We start from the raw sequence: 18,991 nt of genomic DNA, 5'->3' as shown, positions 1-18,991 counted from the left end.
TACTTTTAAACTATAAGTGCATTAAGAAGAGGATTTGTATAGCTTTCACAGTACCCCACATATAAGGTATTTAAACACTCAGTAAATTTTTATTTTTTAAACTAACACAATAAAAATTGGCTGTCTTTATTTTGGCATACAGTCCTACAAGTTTTACCACATGTATAGATTTGTGTAACTACCACCACAGTCGAGTTAATGAACACTTGGATCACCCCGAAAAAACTCCATCATGTTACCTCTTTGTCGTTACCCCTCCCTCCACTGGCAACCTCTGTAAAGCACTGAAATGAGCCGGAAGATGGACTTACAAGCCAGGTTCAGTGCCAGAGGAATAAATATTGCTTCCGTCATCTCATGCTCCCTGCTAGTATCAACATCGTAAGCATTTATGTTTGCAATGTGATCATCACTGGCTTTACCAGAAAGGCTTTATTCTAGCTCCTTCTTTTCCTGCTATACAGTCTGTGCTCAAATATGCTTGTTGAATGAACAAGGGAGGATTCAGACAAAGAGAAAATTAGAGGAGGAGAATGACATATATCTCATTCTGGCTAGAATAAACTTCAAAGCACAAGCAGAAAAGAATAGAGCATTTCATTTCTTGCCCCCAAATCCTTAAACCTCTCTAATATCTATGGAAAAGTTTTAATTTTTTATCCTAGCATTAAAGACTTGTTATAATTTGGACCCAAATTATTTTTCCAACATTATTTCCTACTACCCTTTTTACAACTAGGAGAAATACATGTGGCTTTAGCATACCTGCAACCCACTCCCCACTTCGACAGTGCCTTTGCCCCAATCCTGACTGAAGCAGTAGCCCAAAGTGGCCATATTTGCATCTCATGGTCTTGACCCTCAGTCAGTACTGATTAAATTGGACTGCTGATAAAACATGGACAAATTCATATGTAGGCTGAGACAATCAGATTCCCAGGATTTTTAAACAGAAGACTTAGAGATCAAGTCAAATGACGGTAAATGCTTGAACTGATAAATCATGTACAGTTGGGACAGCTGTATAGGGCTTTTGCAGGTAGAAACCATGCACTAAACAGCCTAGAGGCAGAAAAGAGATGAGAAAAACCAAGCATCCCCCGAAAGGCAGAGAAACCATTATTCCAGGTACTCTGTAGCCCGGGTATACTTTATTTTCTATCTTCAGAATGTGCACAAGATGCCTACTACATGCCTACAATAAATCCTCCTTCACTTAAGGTAGCTTAAGTTGGCTTCTGTTCCTTAAAACTAATTAACTCTAACATATTAACCAAACTGTACTCTTTTTCACACATTCCCTACTTTCTTGCCTCTATGCTCTGGATAGCCACATATACATCTTACCTTTTATAGTAAAAACTAAGTTGGTAACACATACTTAGAACTGTAATATACCAAATTTAAAACATTTCTAATATGGGGATATATGTATACATATAGCTGACTCACTTTGTTATACAACAATGTAAAGCAATTATACTCCAATAATGATGTTAAAAAAACCCAAAACATTTCTACTTTTGTGCATCAAATGACACTATCAAGAAAGTATAAAGACAAGCCATAGAATAGGAGAAAATACATAATTTGTTTCACTAATTAGAAAAGCAAAAGAAAATATTTTACTTCACAAGTAGAAAAAGTATACTTCAAAACTGTCAATGGCATTAAGGCAATACTTATAAAGTTCAACATTTCTTTTACATTATAACATTGCCGGTTACAGATGCTGTATTATGGATTTTACCACAACCTATATAAGTCAGTCCTTTAAATATGGACTGTTTTGCAAACACCCTGTTAAAAAGAGTTGTAGTCTTCACCAAAATTGATACAGCTGTGCCTACTCAAAGATGACCAAATTCAAGGGTGACAGACCGCCAAGTCACTGACTTTATTTAATCCTTCAGAAGAGTACCAGAGGTGAAATCATTTATGCTTGTTTACACTAACCTCAACTATTTACACATTATGTGTCTAAATAATTTGCCTGGGCATGAATCTATTACATCTAGAATATTAGAGTACTTACTATAGTTAACATACAAGTGAACTTGCTTAGTTGGCTTCCTAATGTATTTCAGCTACAACTCCCCTTCAACGTTCAATTCTTCAGTCCTATCTTACGTTGGCCCAGCTGATTTCTCTCCTACAGAAACATCCCTCAGAGAAAGGTACCAAAAATACTTTGAGAAATGATACTATTACTTCCAAAGTGATCACTCCAAAGGTTCCAATCATTTGAGTATGTAAGTTCTCGCACTTTTTAAAAAGTTTTTAATCCAATAAATCTTTGTGTTCCTATATATGGCTCCATATATATGGTTCATATATATGGCTCTATGTCTCTTTGCAAAGACAAAAGAGCAAAAAAGACGTTTCATATCTGCAGAGAGTTTGCATCTTAGTAGAAAAGACACATACATACAAGTAATTATGGAAGTCTCAATACTTTGTCTTTACCTCACTCAATCCTCAAAAATGGGTGATGGGTATACTTCCTCCATCCACTTTTATGAAGCAATGTATAGAACTTGTGCATTGGACATACAGACTTGATTTTACCACTTTATTCTCTCAGGGTTTTCCCTGAAATCGTTTCCCTTCTGCTCCACAACAACTACAAACTACTAGGTATAAAATAAATAAGATACAAGTATGTAGGGTACAGTACAGGGAATATAGCCAATATTAATAACTTTATTTATTTTTTATAAATTTATTTATTTATATATCTATTTTTGGCTGCGTTGGGTCCTGGTTGCTGCGTGTGGGCTTTCTTTAGTTGTGGTGAGAGGGGGCTACTCTTCCTTGCGGTGCGCGGGCTTCTCATTGTGGTGGCTTCTCTTGTTGCGGAGCATGGGCTCTAGGCGCACGGGCTTCAGTAGTTGTGGCACACGGGCTCAGTAGCTGTGGCTCGCGGGCTCTAGAGCTCAGGCTCAGTAGTTGTGGCGCATGGGCTTAGTTGCTCCGCGGCATGTGGGATCTTCCCGGACCAGGGCTTGAACCCGTGTCTCCTGCATTGGCAGGTGGATTCTTAACCACTGCACCACCAGCGAAGCCCTATAGTAACTTTAAATGGAGTACAATCTATGTTGTACACCTGAAATTAGTATAATACTGTAAATCAACTATGCTTGAATTTAGGGGGGGGAGAACTGGCCTAACAACTATTCTGGCTCTTTTCTCCCCTCATCAAATTCCTTACAAAACATGGTAGACATAATTTTTCACATCACTCTCCATTTTCGTATCATCCCACTTCCCTCAGAAACAAAAATCAGATTCAAAGTTTACCTTCATTAAAGCTTCACAAAAAAGCTACTGGTCTAAGCATATGTCACTGAATCTGTTAGCTACCCCTTCTGACAGGGACTGAATTTAATGTAGTTTACATGAATAATCTGGATATCACACTTTAATAAAGAGCCTGACAAGTACAGGTAAACTACCACAAATGTATCCAAGCCCCAGTTTCTCAAGTCCCAAAACATCTGCTACACTGCTACAAGAGTCACTGTTCTAAAATGCAATCCTAAGCATGTTGCCCTTGTTTTAAAAACCCATCGAACGGTCCTATGGACTGCCAACTCTCACAGAATCTATTCAAAATGCTTAGTTCTGTCACATAAACTCCCTCATAATTTAGACCCAACCTTTGTGCCTCGGTTTTTGACACTCTACCTCACCTGCCCTATGGTGAGGTCATACTAATAAGTCTCTACAGTTCCAAAAGTGCTGTGCTATTTCATGTATAATTCTGCCTATGCTGTTGTATGCCTGTACTGGCTTCACCCTCATTCCAATCCAAACCCTCCTCATTGGTATTAAAAAAACAACAAAAAACCAAGCATTTATGTCTCATCTACTGTGAAGAGTTCCCTAACATCTCATCCCAAAGTTAATCACTCCTTCTTCAGTGCTGCTAATGTACCTTTGCATTTTCTTTTATAACACTAATCAGGTAATATGGTAAGTACTGATTTATATGACTCTCCCATCTTAAGTTTGTTAATAAAATATTTTTAATCTAATTTCCTTAATGTCTCATATATATATATACACACACATATATATGTATTAAAAATGGGGCTCAGTAGCATCTGTTGAAAGAATAAATGGTAAGAAAATCATGAACTAGCTCATAAGAATTGTATATGCTTAGCTGAGAGGATCCAAAAACAAAAAAAAGATTCGGTAGCAATCTTATGAATTGTAATTATGTAAAAGAACTGACTTGTTCTTTGTGGCTTTAAAGGGCAAATTAGGACCAGGAACATTACAAAGAGATACACTGTGCTATGACATAAAGAACCTTCTAACAATTAATACCCTCAATAGGCTGCATTGAGGAAATTGAGCTCCTTGTTAGTGAAAAAATTGAAGCAGAGGCTAAACCACATCTATTAGGTGCCTAAACTCTCTAAAGAGGCAAACACTTAGCGCTAGAGTTGTTGTTATTTCTGTTTTGTTGACATTTTGCTCCTCTGACCACCTAGAAGTACTTCCTGAATTGAAGGTATACATGATAGAACCTATCTTCTCCTGACCAAGGTAACTGTCTTTTTTTCCACTGGGTGTTATGACGTTTCCATCAAATGGACAACTAAATCAAAAGATTTTGGTGGTCTCATACAAGAGCAAAACAATCTTACCTCCTCATTAAAATGCATAGCTAGTTATTATTTTAATCAAGAACATTTTATAGTGGTTACCTTCTAAAATTTTTTCTTCATGCAGTATAATTCTCAGTTATTTTATTAGTATAACCAATTTTGAAAGTTAATCCCTGTCCTAGTACTGTATTCTCGACAGCATTAATGTGCTTCTGGAAGTATATCACAAAGATGGACATCACCCTCTAGTTATATGTGCAGTTATTGTGCTGGTTACCCTATATAATAATTGTCTATCAAAAGCTTTATATTTTAAAAAATTATTTATTTATTTATTTTTTGCGGTACGCGGGCCTCTCACTGTTGTGGCCTCTCCCGTTGCGGAGCACAGACTCCGGACGCGCAGGCTCAGCGGCCATGGCTCACGGGCCTAGCCGCTCCGCGGCATGTGGGATCTTCCCGGAGCGGGGCACGAACCCGTGTCCCATGCCTCGGCAGGCGGACTCTCAACCACTGCACCACCAGGGAAGCCCCAAAAGCTTTATTTTATTAGTCTTTAGATAACAAATTTTAGTGCTCAACACCCAATTAAGAATCACAACAAACCTTCTGTTTTCCAAACAACACCCAACCCCCCCACTGGTACTAATTTTAGGTAGTACCAATGAAGTTAAAAAGTCAATTCAGCAGGGGTGGGGTGAGGAGTGTCAAGGACCATGTAAGCAAAAAAGCAACTTAAATTTTATCACTTTTCAAAAACACAGAAACTACTTATTCAATTGAGACCTTTTACCGATTTAAAACTTTAATAACTTACTTCAAAACTTAAATTTCTACACAATATATCTTCCTGATAATGAACAATTTTCTTCTCATGGGTGAGAGATTTAAATTGTTTACTAGATTTACCATGGTGCTTGTAGGAGAAGTTTGCCTTTTAGCACTTGAACTCAAGTAAGAATACATTCTGTAAAATTGTATATTGCATTTATCTTACACTTTGATACATGCACTTTTTAATACATGAATCTATCATACTAACAACCTAAACTTTTAAAGTCTAAATTAAACCTGATATACACAACCTGTCATTAAAAAATATTTCTGTTGCAGGATATAACCTGTTAAGAAGCCATGAGGGAATGGGGATACTAGGGAAGTTAAGAAGAGGCACAGCAGCTATCTTTAAGAAGTTGCCAGAAACATCCACAAGACATTGAAGTAAGCAGAATAGAAAAATAAATATGTAAATAATCTGTGCCAATACTCTGAAGCCCACAGGCCAAAGTACAGAGCTAACTTCCAGCTAACATTTATTCTCTCCAGAAATTTTTCTCTATACAAACCTCTTCAAACTCATTCTCTAACAGTCTCTCTCTAACAGAACCTCCACACCCTCCCAATTTTATCTTCTTTCTTACCACCTTAACTGGAATAGTATAGAAACAAAGTATTTATCTTTAGTTTTATTTTATATTCCCTGTCCTGCTTTTAGAAAGCAGGTAATATGAGCATTTTATGTTTTTCTAATAATGACAACAAAAACCAATAAACTGTTATAGTCTTTGAATAACTTTTCCCTGGGACAGCACAGAAAAGTATTTCCCGTCCTAGACTAGAAAATGACTACAAACAGTCTAGATGAAAACCAGATTTGGAAATTCTAAATAATGCCCAGGGTATGACGGGGAGTTGTATATTACAGTATTGGGGAAAATATGAGAACACAGCACAGAATTTGATTTCAAAACTATCATGTTCAGTTCCAAACTTAAAATGTTTTAATCTGTGTGAGGTTAGAGACGGGCAGAAGGAAATATTTTTTAACCAAGAAATGTATCCCAAAGTAAAATTCATATTAAAAAGAAACTGGGGCTTCCCTGGTGGCGCAGTGGTTGGGAGTCCGCCTGCCGATGCAGGGGACACGGGTTCGTGCCCCGGTCTGGGAAGATCCCACATGCCGCGGAGCGGCTGGGCCCGTGAGCCATGGCCGCTGAGCCTGCGCGTCCGGAGCCTGTCCTCCGCAACGGGAGAGGCCACAACAGTGAGAGGCCCGCGTAACGCATTAAAAAAGAAAAAAAAAAAAAAAAAAAAAAAGAAACTGAAAAGCAAAATTCAAAGGTAAATTAAACGCATTACCAAGTTTACTCTCAAACTAGCTCTAAGTAGGAACGTAACTTATAGCTTGGTTTCCTAGGTAAACTTCTCTTAATTGCAGGAAAGAGCCTGCTGAAAACCCAGACAGTCACATGGTTTTTCATCTCTTTCTTGTTTTGGCCACAGAAATAAGAAGTGCAAGAAAGGCTGAAGCAGCAAATTCTGGAGGGGAATAAGCCATGTACAACATGCAGGAGTTTTTCTTAAAGGCATGGAGAAGAATTACAACTACCCAGCAGGAAGACAGGAAATTAATACCCTTTTTGATAAACTATAAATAAGGAGAAGTAAAGTTATGACTCCATGTTGAAGAGACCTGAGTAAGGTTTTGTGAGTTAAAGTTTTTCACAGAACATGTAAGCATGGCTATCTAAACTACATAAAATGAAAGCAAAAGACCTTTCCCACTAATAAAGAGGAAACTAAGATTTAATTAGGTAGAGACAGTTTCTTAACCTAGTGAAAGTTAGCAAAATACTTCTACATTTGTTTTTTAAAAATTATTAATTAATTAATTTTTTGGCTGTGTTGGGTCTTCCTTTCTGTGCGAGGGCTTTCTCTAGTTGCGGCAAGCGGGGGCCACTCTTCATCGCGGTGCGCGGGCCTTTCACTGTCACGGCCTCTCTTGTTGCAGGGCACAGGCTCCAGACGTGCAGGCTCAGTAGTTGTGGCTCACGGGCCTAGTTGCTCTGTGGCGTGTGGGATCCTCCCAGACCAGGACTCGAACCCATGTCCCCTGCACTGGCAGGCAGATTCTCAACCACTGCGCCACCAAGGAAGCCCCTACATTTGTTTTTATACCTGTTCTCTACTTTACCTCTATTTATACTCACCAATTACATAGTACCTAAACATGACCCAATTTTAAATCAATACAGCAATCTAAACTATAAATGTTATGTTGTACCTTCTTTCAGTTATTACCTGAGGAGACCTGCCTATCGATAATTTCAGCTGACACCTGAACAACGCAGGGACTACGGGGACCTACCCTCCACACAGACAAAAATCCCAGTATAATTTTACAGTCTGCCCTCCTTACCTGTGGTTCTGCATCCAGGGATTCAATTAACAGAAGACGGTGTAGGACTGTAGTATTTACTATTGAAAAAAATCCACATATAAGTGGACCCACGCAGTTCAAACTCCTGTTTTTCAAGGGTCAAATGTATTTCATTAATTCTAGTGTGGGAACCACCTGCATCAGAATCACTTGAGAATCTCTGTTAAATACGTGGATTCGTAAGAGGCCCCACCCAAGACCTACTAAATCTAAAAGGGGACTCAAGGAATGTGCATTCTTAACTCCCCACAGCCCCACACCACAGGTGATTTTAAGCACTAACGTTTAATGATTACCGTCCTAGGGTCTAAGCAACTAGCAACCACCACTCCCTGGGGACAACGTTTAGTTTAGCTAACAGGGTTCCTAGGAATAAATAAGCCACCTCAGAAAGGATTGGCTTTCCCTTTCTGAATAATACATTCATAGATGGGTAACAGCTGTATCATCTCAAAATCTCCAAATGTCTTCACTTTTCCTCAAAGCTTTCCTACCACAAAATACTAAGTATGAAATGTATGAGTAAGCCAAGTTAAACATTTCATGAATTTAAACTTACAAGGTTGTTTCTGCCTGTCGTAAAAGTTCCTTAAAACAATAAAAGATGCAAACATTTTAATCTTTCTCAACATTCCCTCCTTTCAGTTTCTTCTCAGATCTGCTTTTTAGGCAAAGCTTCACTACTTCTGGAAATTTTATATCACTACACCAGAGTCCATTTTGACACCCATCCAATCCCAATACAAATTATTTTAAAATCTGCTACAGAAACTGTGCAATGTTTCTTCAGGGAGTACACAAAAAATTCATTCCAGTCTCTCCCTTTCTTTAAACCAGTTGATTTCAGTGATGAAGTTGGGGAAGGGACTGTGGAGGTCTTCTGTGGTATGAATAACATTTGAATCCTCACTATATACCAAATAATAAATACAAGGCGCTTAGTATATTATCTCATTTAACCCTCATGACAATCCCATGTGATAGGTATCACTATTACCCCCATTTTATGGATGAGTTGCCTAAGGTCCAGAGAGGTCAAGTAACTTGTCCATAATTGCACAGCTAGTAAGCATATTCAAAGCCAGGCAGTCCAACTCCACAACCAGCATCTTTTTTTATTTTTTCGCGGTACGCAGGCCTCTCACAGTTGTGGCCTCTCCCGTTGCGGAGCACAGGCTCCAGACGCGCAGGCTCAGCGGCCATGGCTCACGGGCTCAGCCGCTCCGCGGCATGTGGGATCCTCCCGGACCGGGGAATGAACCCATGTCCCCTGCATCGGCAGGTGGACTCTCAACCACTGCGCCACCAGGGAAGCCCACACAACCAGCATCTTTAACCACTACATTATATCCTACAGTTTGAAGATGCCACCTGCCAAAAGCAAGTCCCCTGAGTCCAACTAAGTAGGGGTTGTGGATTCTGAAGAATCCAATTTTTTTTAAAATGTGCTTTTAGGTGATTCTGAAGTACAGCAAAGGCTAGGAACAGTCCTCCCAAGTGGAACACTGGCAAACTTTGAGAAATAACTCATGGTCTGGAAGTTAAAAGTCTCAAATTCCAGTTCATTGATTAACTAGAATTTACTTATTACCCTATTCCTACTCCAAATAAATTTTAAAGAAAAAAAAATCTAGAATTTTCTAAAGAAAAAAAATGAGAGCTGCTGGTCTGTCCTCTCTGCATATGGGAAACTAAACAAAGATCATTGATGTTTAGCATGATTACTCTGAGGCAGAGTTAGACCTTTACCAAAGAAAATGTTCAAGGTAGAATTTAGAGTTGAAGGGGATATTTCTATCTCTGGCAACCTTCTCATTTTACAGATGAAAAAACATGCTGTTTTTTAAAGCATCCTCTTTAACTTGGTTCACATTTGTAGTATTTAGCCAACAAATATTTGAGGTCTACAACAGTGACTGCAAGAGAACTGTGCAATATCACAGTGTACTGGAGCTGAAAGGGACTCTGAATCTCCTAATTTCACAGATGGGTAAACTGAACTCTAGAAATTTAATGATTTGCCCAAGATCACACAATTATTTAATGGTAGAAGAAAAGACACTACCTAGGACAAAAGCCAAGTTTCTTATTTCTCAAGACAATAGTATTTTCACTACACCAAAAGCTATGTTTTTGCTCATAAACTTTTTTTTTTTTTGCTGTACGCGGGCCTCTCACTGTTGTGGCCACTCCCGTTGTGGAGCACAGGTTCCAGACGTGCAGGCTCAGCGGCCATGGCTCACGGGCCCAGCTGTTCCGCGGCATGTGGGATCCTCCCCGACCGGGGCACGAACCTGTGTCCCCTGCATCGGCAGGCGGACTCTCAACCACTGCGCCACCAGGGAAGCTCCATAAACTTCTTATAATTCACAGAAATCAATGTATTAGCTCCAAACCCTGGCAATCATATCTATGTCTAGTTCTGATTTTTTTTTATTCATTAACTATCTGACTCTGGGCAAATGAGTATAAAATAAAAAAATAAACCTTACCCTTTAGGTCACAGGAATATTTCAAGAATCTAAAAAAAACCTTACAGGGTTTCCCTGGTGGCGCAGTGGTTGAGAGTCCGCCTGCCGATGCTAGGGGACACGGGTTTGTGCCCCGGTCCGGGAAGATCCTACACGCCGCGGAGAGGCTGGGCCCGTGAGCCATGGCCGCCGAGCCTGCGCATCCGGAGCCTGTGCTCCACAATGGGAGAGGCCACAACAGTGAGAGGCCCGCGTACAGCAAAACAAAACAAAACAAACAACAAAAAAACTTATAACAAATAGGTACTGGTTGTTAAATCTAGTAAATGTTGCTCCAAATAGTCTGAACTGAAAAGTTTTAAAAACCATTGCTCTAGATCACCTGAAGAACAACTCATTACCATGTCTAACTCATTTCCAATACTAAATTAATACCATCTTACTAGGTGATGGCTAGCAAATAAAAGTTGTGACAAATGTACCACAGTTATGTGATGCTGCCAACATAGGGAACTGGGTGAGGGGTATGCCAGAATTCTCTGTAGTACTGTTGCAACTTTTCTGTAAATATAAAACTATTCTTAAACAAAAAATATTTTAAAAAATGAAAAGTAAATCTCTATGCCCATTTTGAACAGTTCAGAAAATTTCTACCAAACAAGTTAACTCCAAGTTAACATTCACACAATAGCCTGCTTTGCTTATTGGGGCTTAGTGTTAAAATGTTAATTTAGTTTAGCACTTCAAAATAATATGTTTGGGGACTTCCCTGGTGGCGCAGTGGTTAAGAATCCGCCTGCCAATGCATGGGACACGGGTTCGAGCCCTGGTCTGGGAGGATCTCACATGCCGCAGAGCAGCTAAGCCCGTGCGCCACAACTACTGAGCCTGTGCGCCTAGAGCCCGTGCTCCGCAACAAGAAGCCACCGCAATGAGAAGCCCGCACACCGCAACGAAGAGTAGCCCCCGCTCGCCACAACTAGAGAAAGCCTGCACGCAGCAATGAAGACCCAAAACAGTCAAAAATAAATAAAGTAATTAATTAAAAACAAAAAGCAAAATAATATGTTTGGGCGATTAAAACTACCTTAGTCCCCCAAAATTGGAGTTTCCTAGTACTTTCTAGCTAATTTATAGTCAGATGATCACATCTCTAACCATGAAGTCCTTGAACCAATGCTGGATTTCCAATTGTTTAGTATAGATATCTAGGTTTTTGCAGTTGGTTGGTTTCTTTAAGAAAATAGTGGATCTGAGAGGGGAAAAAGGGTCAGAAACAGGGGAAAGATACAAAAGACTCTTCAGCCATTAGCTCCTCAATCTAATAATATCATGATGGGTAGCTTCACAACACTAAAGGACCCTTATTTTTATTCTAGAGCAACTGATTACACATTCTTTCCAGCTTTTCTAAAATTTTAAACACTGTAATTATATTAATATACAGATATTAATATATAAGTAATGTCCAAGAGAGTTTCATTAGTGAAACAAATACTTTAGCCTTTATTTTTCCAATCTCTTGTAGTAACAAAAATTTCATGTTTACAGCAAGATATTTCTTCATTCTCCTTATAATCACACCACACCTGTTTTAAAGAACTGCTTGTTTTGGGGAGCTATAAAAATCTCTTAAAACTTATCAGAAGTTTGATATTTTGCCTTTTCTTTATTGAGATGTTAAAGAAGGGAGTTTTTGAGAAACTGGTCTTAAAACTGTAGTTAAACAAATAAAGGAGCCCTATCTGATGGAGTCAATGATGGCTCAGTCAGGTGAATAATGATTTCATCAACTACTGTTCACCAACTAAATTCTGAGTAGGAGAGAAAATTTTATTGTTTCTGAGAAGCTTAAATTAAGGAACATTATAACTGTTAGAAAGTTTTTATTCTCAATATCATAACAAAAAGTATATTCTCAACAATTTTCATATTGGGGAGATTGGGACTGCCTACATATGAAAAGAAATCACTAAATGAGCCTTTCTAGTCTTCCCTGTTCAGCTACTCATGATAAAAAGAGCTCCGTGAAAATAATTTTGTGCAACAATGTTTGGGAAGTTTCAGAGTCGATAATTACCGGGAAAGCTACATGAATCTCTATGTTCCAGAATCTGTAAAATCAATCTATAAAGGTCTACATAGATTCCACAATCTATAAAGTCTATCTTTTCAGATAAAAGAAAAAAAACCTTCGGTATTTTCCCCCCCTACCTTAGCTATGCCCTTTTAAGCCACTGAATTCTTATGATTCATCTTGAAAATTTTGTAAAAAACTATCAACACTACCAGGAGACACAGATAGATACTTGCGTGTTTCTAAACAACAGTAACTGCCAGTGCAATCCAAACAAGCCTCAAAAGTATTAAACAGCCTTTAAAAAATTTTTATTTTATATTAGAATATAGTTGATTAACAATGTTGTGTTAGTTTCAGGTACAGCAAAGTGATTTAGTTATACACATACATGTATCTACCCTTTTTCAAATTCTTTTCCCATTTAGGTTACTACAGAATATTGAGGAGATTTCCCTATGCTAGTAGGGTCCCTCGTTATCTATTTTAAATATAGCAGTGTGTACTTGTCAATCCCAAACTCCCAATCTATTTATTTAAAAGGTTTTTAAAAATACACCTATTAAGAGTGTATTGACTTAAAGAATAAACCACTGTAGTCTGAAAACAATTAAGACATGAATTTGCTTAAAGGACACATAAAAATGGTTTAAAGCTACTTCACTTTCAAAACAGAATAATAAACAGATCCTTGAGAAACGAAGGCTAGCCTGAAAACACAAGAGATTTGCTTTTAAGCTTTCATCTTCTCACTGCTAAGTTGGTGATAGTGGCAGTAGTGGTACTCACCCAGCATTTCAAAACTTTTATAGACAGGAAAGGGCTAAGGATCTAAAGGAATGTTACTTCTAGGCCTCCCGTAATCAAGTCACCATAAACACAGAGAGATGCCCGAGTGAAGCTAGGGCAAGCCCCCAACAGGGACTGAAATAGAACTCACCTCATCTAGAAGGGAGGGCAAGCAGGAGATGATGAGAGCTGTCCCATCCTGGACCAAATGCCTTTTTCTCCTACATGGTTTCTACCCTACTCAATGAAGCCCCTGTCGATGATATGTCTTGATTGAACATATTTTTGTAGTAATAGATATGCTGCTATAAAATGGTCCCCTCTCTTTACTTGTAAAAGGTTAAAACAAACATGAAACTATTCTTTCAAACTATTTCTGTTATAATTTTTTTGCCCAGTTAAGAGAAAGAGAGGAAGTGGAAAGGAGAAGGGAATGATGGAGATAATCAGGCGGGAAGGAAAAGAGTCACAGGTAAACAGAAGTTATAATCAAATTCCTGGACTGAAAATCAGAAATCCTGGTTCCTAATCCCAGCTCTGCTATTAGCTAACTAAACTCCTCTCTTTAGACAGTGAGATTCCTCACCAAAAAATGAAGTGAGGGAAGGGGCTGCACCAAGAACAGGAATACATCCTAGAACAAGATATCCCCAAAGGAAGGCCTCATCTGGGTTTCAGAATTGAGAATGACAACTGTGCACAGGAAGAAAAACCACTCTTAGGTTGTAGGGATAAGGGAAATTTCTGATTAAATCATTCTCTTCAGGGATGGACGGTTTGTTCAAAATTACACTACCTAGAGAGGAGTAAAAACAGAGAGTCTGTGCAAGTTTTCACTTCAACACAATCTGAATGGGATTCTTCATACTAGCACTAGGTACTGTAGATTCAGAAATGAACATCACAGTCTCTGCCTTTAAGGTGTTCAGAATCCAGTTAAGGCTTTGACTAAATGCTAAGAGAAAAATTATGCCTCTGTCTGATTCTGCTCTTTCCCAAGAATGTTAAATGAAGCAAGCAATGATGCTTAGAATCTTTTTTTTTTTTTTTTTTTTGCGGTACGCGGGCCTCTCACCCATGTGGCCTCTCCCGCCGCGGAGCACAGGCTCCGGACGTGCAGGCTCAGCGGCCATGGCTCACAGGTCCCGCCGCTCCGCGGCATATGGGATCTTCCCGGACCGGGGCACGAACCTGCATCCCCTGCATCGGCAGGCGGACTCTCAACCACTGCACCACCAGGGAAGCCCGATGCTTAGAATCTTGACATTCAAATCTCAAAAATGAAGCTTATAGAAATTAACTTCAGGGCTTCCCTGGTGGCACAGTGGTTGAGAGTCCGCCTGCCGATGCAGGCGACGCGGGTTCATGCCCCGGTCTGGGAAGATCCCACATGCCGCGGAGTGGCTGGGCCCGTGAGCCATGGCCGCTGAGCCTGCGCGTCTGGAGCCTGTACTCCGCTACGGGAGAGGCCACAACAGTGAGAGGCCCGCATACCGCAAAAAATAAATAACTAAATAATAAATAAATAAATAAAATAAAATGCCTAAAAAAAAAAAAAAAAAAGAGAAATTAACTTCAGGGGACCTAAGTTTACTGATTTCTTACCCAGTGCTCTGCTACATGTGAAAAGTATATCATACGAATGTCAACTACCATGCTAATTAAAGTCCTATTAGTCTACAGGTTAAAGAAATTTTCTAAATTATATAAAAATTCCTGCCTACTGTCAATAATATGAAAGCCTCTTATAACAGATTTGCCTTATTATTTGAATATTGCAATACATATATAATGTATCTGTCTTCAAACTTAATCCCCACTAGCCTGCACTCCACCTCCAAGTCAGGGACCAAGCAAGTACTCTGGGTATACTGGTCGAATTAGTGCTCTCCACAGCCCCTTTCAGGTGTAAAACTGCCTGACAGGGCTTCCCTGGTGGCACAGTGGCTAAGAACCCGCCTGCCACTGCAGGGGACAAGGGTTCGAGCCCTGGTCTGGGAAGATCCCACATGCCGCGGAGCAACTAAGTCCGTGCGCCACAACTACTTAGCCTGCGCTCTACAACCCGTGAGCCACAACTACCGAAGCCTGTGCGCCTAGAGCCCGTGCTCCACAGCCAGAGAAGCCACCACAATGAGAAGCCCATGCACCTCAACCAAGAGTAGCCCCTGCTCACGGCAACTAGAGAAAGCCCCCGCGCAGTAACAAAGACCCAACACAGCCAAAAATAAATAAATTAATTAATTAAAAAGCACTTAAGGTGTGTTAAGTTTTTTTACTTGTAACCCTGTGGAACTTTTGGGTGTTTATTGGTCATGTTTTTATGTCAGCTGTCAGGCAGTTTTATTTATTTATTTATTATTTTTGGCTGCGTTGGGTCTTCATTATGGTGTGCGGTCTTCTCATTGTGGTGGCTTCTCTTGTTGCAGAACACGGGCTCTAGGCATGCGGGCTTCAGTAGTTGTGGTACACAGGCTCAGTAGTTGTGGCTGGCGGGCTCTAGAGCACAGACTCGGCAGCTGTGGTGCATCGGCTTCACTGCTCCGCGTCATGTGGGATTCTCCCCCGGCCAGGGCTCGAACTTGTGTCCCCTACATTGGCAGGCGGATTCCTAACCACTGCACCACCAGGAAAGCCCCCTTAAGTGCATTTAAAATATTGCCACTACAAGCTTTAAGTATATCTTTGCAATTGTAGGCACAAATACAGATCTCACTACTATATATGTTGTCCTATGAGTAACACATAATTAGGATTTCCCAATCTTGATTTAAACAACTTCATAATTTATTCGTAAATTTATACAAGCAGGAAAAATAAGTTAATAACGTAGAAAAAGGAGTAAGAAATATTAATCAGAAAACTGTGCCTGTGTGTCTACAAATATGCACACTAACTGTATAATCCTCTAAAACTTGAGTCGCATTCCTTATTTCTTTTACTTCTGGTTTTTGTCAAGATCCCTAAAAAGGGAACAAAAACACAAGAGAAAGGAGAAAGAACTTTGAAAGGGAGGGTTTTATAAGTTGGGAATACTTTCCTGTTTTCCTAGAGACTTAAAAAAAAATAAGCGTGTCAAAATGTGACCCAAAAGAAATTGCTTTTTCATTAATGTACATTAAAATGAGTATTTTCTAACGACATATTGATCCCTATCAAAGTCCCACTCTGAACCCTGCAGTGTCCAGCACCGTAATTTAATTTCAAGAATAGCAGGTCAAATCACATATACAACACCATAAAAAATTAAAAAGAAGATGCTTTAAAAAGGTAGAGGCCTATCTGGTAAAAGGAAAGAGGGATTTTTCTACATAAAGGGCCATAGTAATTTGGCTTAAAGGCCGGTATCAAATTCTAAACACCAAACTGACGGCATTTTAATAAAAGCCACTGAAACAAGCTGTTAAAGGCTATGAAACACAACCGCCTCTACTTTCAAGAATTCCCAAACTACTTGAATGGGTTTAGACTCCACGCAAATAGCTCTCCAAAATGACTTCCCTTTCTCTTTCACAACCGCACCCGTACACACGCACCGCACCGCACCGCCACCCGCCCCTAATTCTTTGTAGTACATGGGGACGAGGAAGGTGGTCTGTTTTTCCGGAAGAGGGAAAACTGTAGGTAAGGCACTAGCACGCCGGCCTGAAAACACAGAAACCAGGTGTGAATGGCAGGTAGACCGTCCAGCGGACAAGGGAACAGAAAGCCTGGCTCCCCGCGCTCACAACTTCTCCGATACACAATTCAGACCTAGTTCCTCTTCCCCCGGTGAAAAATCAAAGCTCAATCCGGACGCCAGAGAGAGCCTCCACGCCGCTCTCCGCCAGCTCCCGGCCCGAGCCCTCCCCGAACCCCGGCGCAGTCTGCGCTGTACCTGGCGAAGAAGTCGGCGAAGCCGCCGCTCCGTCGAGCCCGGGCCGAGGTCCCCGCGGGGCCCTGCTCCGCGGCAGGCGAGGGCACCGGCGGCCCCGACGGCGGCAGGTGGTCGCGGGCGCTCTGGTGGCGGCTCACCTCGAATGTGTTCCGAGAGTTCAGGTGAACGTCGGAGAAAACGAGGCGCGACTCGGCGCCGGCGCCTCCGCTAGTCCTCTCGGCCGAGGTGACCGGCGACGCGCCCTCCTCGGGACCCTCGGGGCCGGCTCCCGGCTGCTCCAAGTCCTCGCTGCCACTGCCACTGCTGGCCGGACTGCCCCCCGAGCCGCTGCCCGCATCCTTGGGCCTTTCGGTGTCCGCCGCCGCCAGGCAGCAGCTCCGCAGCGGGTCCTCGAGCGGCGCGGCCCAGTCGGACGGGCTGCCCGCGCCGTCCGCGCCCTCGTCGCCAGGCCCCTCCGGGCGGAGGCGGCGGTGGCGCGGCTCCCGGCCGCCGGCGCGGGCCAGGTCGCGATAGTCTGGGCCCGGCAGAAAGCCCGAGTCCCCGTTGGTCATGCCTCCGTGTCGCGCCGCGCGGACATCCGCCGCTTCCGCGCCGCGGTGCTTGGAGCCCGCGTCCGGCGGGCAGGCGTCCGAGTGCGGGGCTGCGGAGCGCGGCAGAACGCGGGGCTGGCCGGCGGGGAGCGGACAGTAGCACAGCCCGGGCTCCAGCTGCCCCCCGGTCTCCGCGAGATAACGCTTAAGGAGCTGCTGAGGCGGCGGCGTCTCCTCCTCCTCTTCTTCCTCCTCCGGAGTCTCCACAGCGCCGGCGCCTCCGCCAAAGCCGTCCGTGGCCCGAATCATCTTCCCGTCCAGGCCTGCGGGCTCGGGCGCCGGCACAGGGAGCAACTTGGGGTTTCTTCCCGAGCAGGTTCCGGCATCCTCCGGACCCACCATCTGGGGCCGGGTGAGCGCCACCCTAGGAGGTACGGGCTCGGTCCGGGAAGAGCCCTGAGTGCTGGGGCAGCAGCGGCTGCCGCCGCACCGTTCCCAGACCCGCCCCTCCCTCCCGGGAATTCGGGCTGTTGCGGGAGGGCGGGCACACGCCTGGGCTAGCGCACGCGCAAAAGCCAGACCGGTCAAGCCCCGACCTGGAGATTCCACGAACCATAGAGACGGTAGCTAGAGAGACCCGCTCCGTGACACTCCAACTGCCAATCTGGGATCCGGCGTCTGGATGACGGAGGCTGGTTGGCCCACGCGGAACGTGACTGTCCTTACAGAAGCACGGGTATGGCTCGCTTAGCAAAAATTCACTTGACGTACTTAATTTATGGGAGTAGAATACAGTATGTTAGATGTTAAGTCCTTCCAGCTCTAATTGGTCGCTAGTCGACTTTACACTTTTATATCCACTGATCCATTGCCACAATTTAGGGTTTCTTCGCCTCCGGTCAAAACTCTTCCTTCTCCACTTCATCTTCCCCAATACTACCAAAGTTATCTTTCTTATCTAGGACCACGTTTCATCACATCACCCTCTCTTAAAGATTTCCATTATCACTTAAGGAGAAAGAGGAAGTAGAGTCAGGCAGAGAGGGCTACTGAAATAATTCCAGCACCCCATGAAAATGGATTAAAATGGGGTAATAAGCAATGAATGGAAATGAAGTGTAGAAATCACCAGATGTGATAATTGATCAGATATAAGGAGTGACTGAAGAGGGAGGAACCAGCCAAATTACTACAAAACTCTTGAGACTGAAACTGATGTGGTTTGAAGAAATAGGGACTTGGATTGGAAATAACTTGATTAATAGGAGAAATATATCTGGTAAAGTAAGAATATCCAGCATATAGAGTTCTAAATCTTGGGTTACGGCTTCGGTTTAGAGACGCAGATTGAAGAGTCATCTACATAATGCAACTAGGTGAGTCATGAGTAACATCATCTAGGAAGAAA

At 42.0% G+C, this 18,991-nt stretch overlaps 1 protein-coding gene across 1 annotated transcript in view; it reads right to left on the bottom strand.

Moving 5' to 3' along the window:
* The window catches only part of TBC1D12 (TBC1 domain family member 12), a 94,495-nt gene extending 76,384 nt beyond the window's left edge, over positions 1 to 18,111 (bottom strand). Inside the window, exon 1 of the mRNA XM_032607446.1 lies at positions 17,054 to 18,111. Coding sequence (XP_032463337.1) covers positions 17,054 to 17,985 — 932 coding nt within the window. The 5' untranslated portion in view covers positions 17,986 to 18,111. The remainder of the gene's footprint in view (positions 1 to 17,053) is intronic.
* Positions 18,112 to 18,991: the final 880 nt, after the last annotated feature.

The sequence above is a fragment of the Phocoena sinus genome, chromosome 16 (assembly GCF_008692025.1).
Source record: "Phocoena sinus isolate mPhoSin1 chromosome 16, mPhoSin1.pri, whole genome shotgun sequence".
In the NCBI taxonomy this organism is placed as follows: domain Eukaryota; kingdom Metazoa; phylum Chordata; class Mammalia; order Artiodactyla; family Phocoenidae; genus Phocoena; species Phocoena sinus.
The sequence above is the reverse complement of the archived record's forward strand: the minus strand, read 5'-3'. Positions and strand labels throughout refer to the sequence as shown.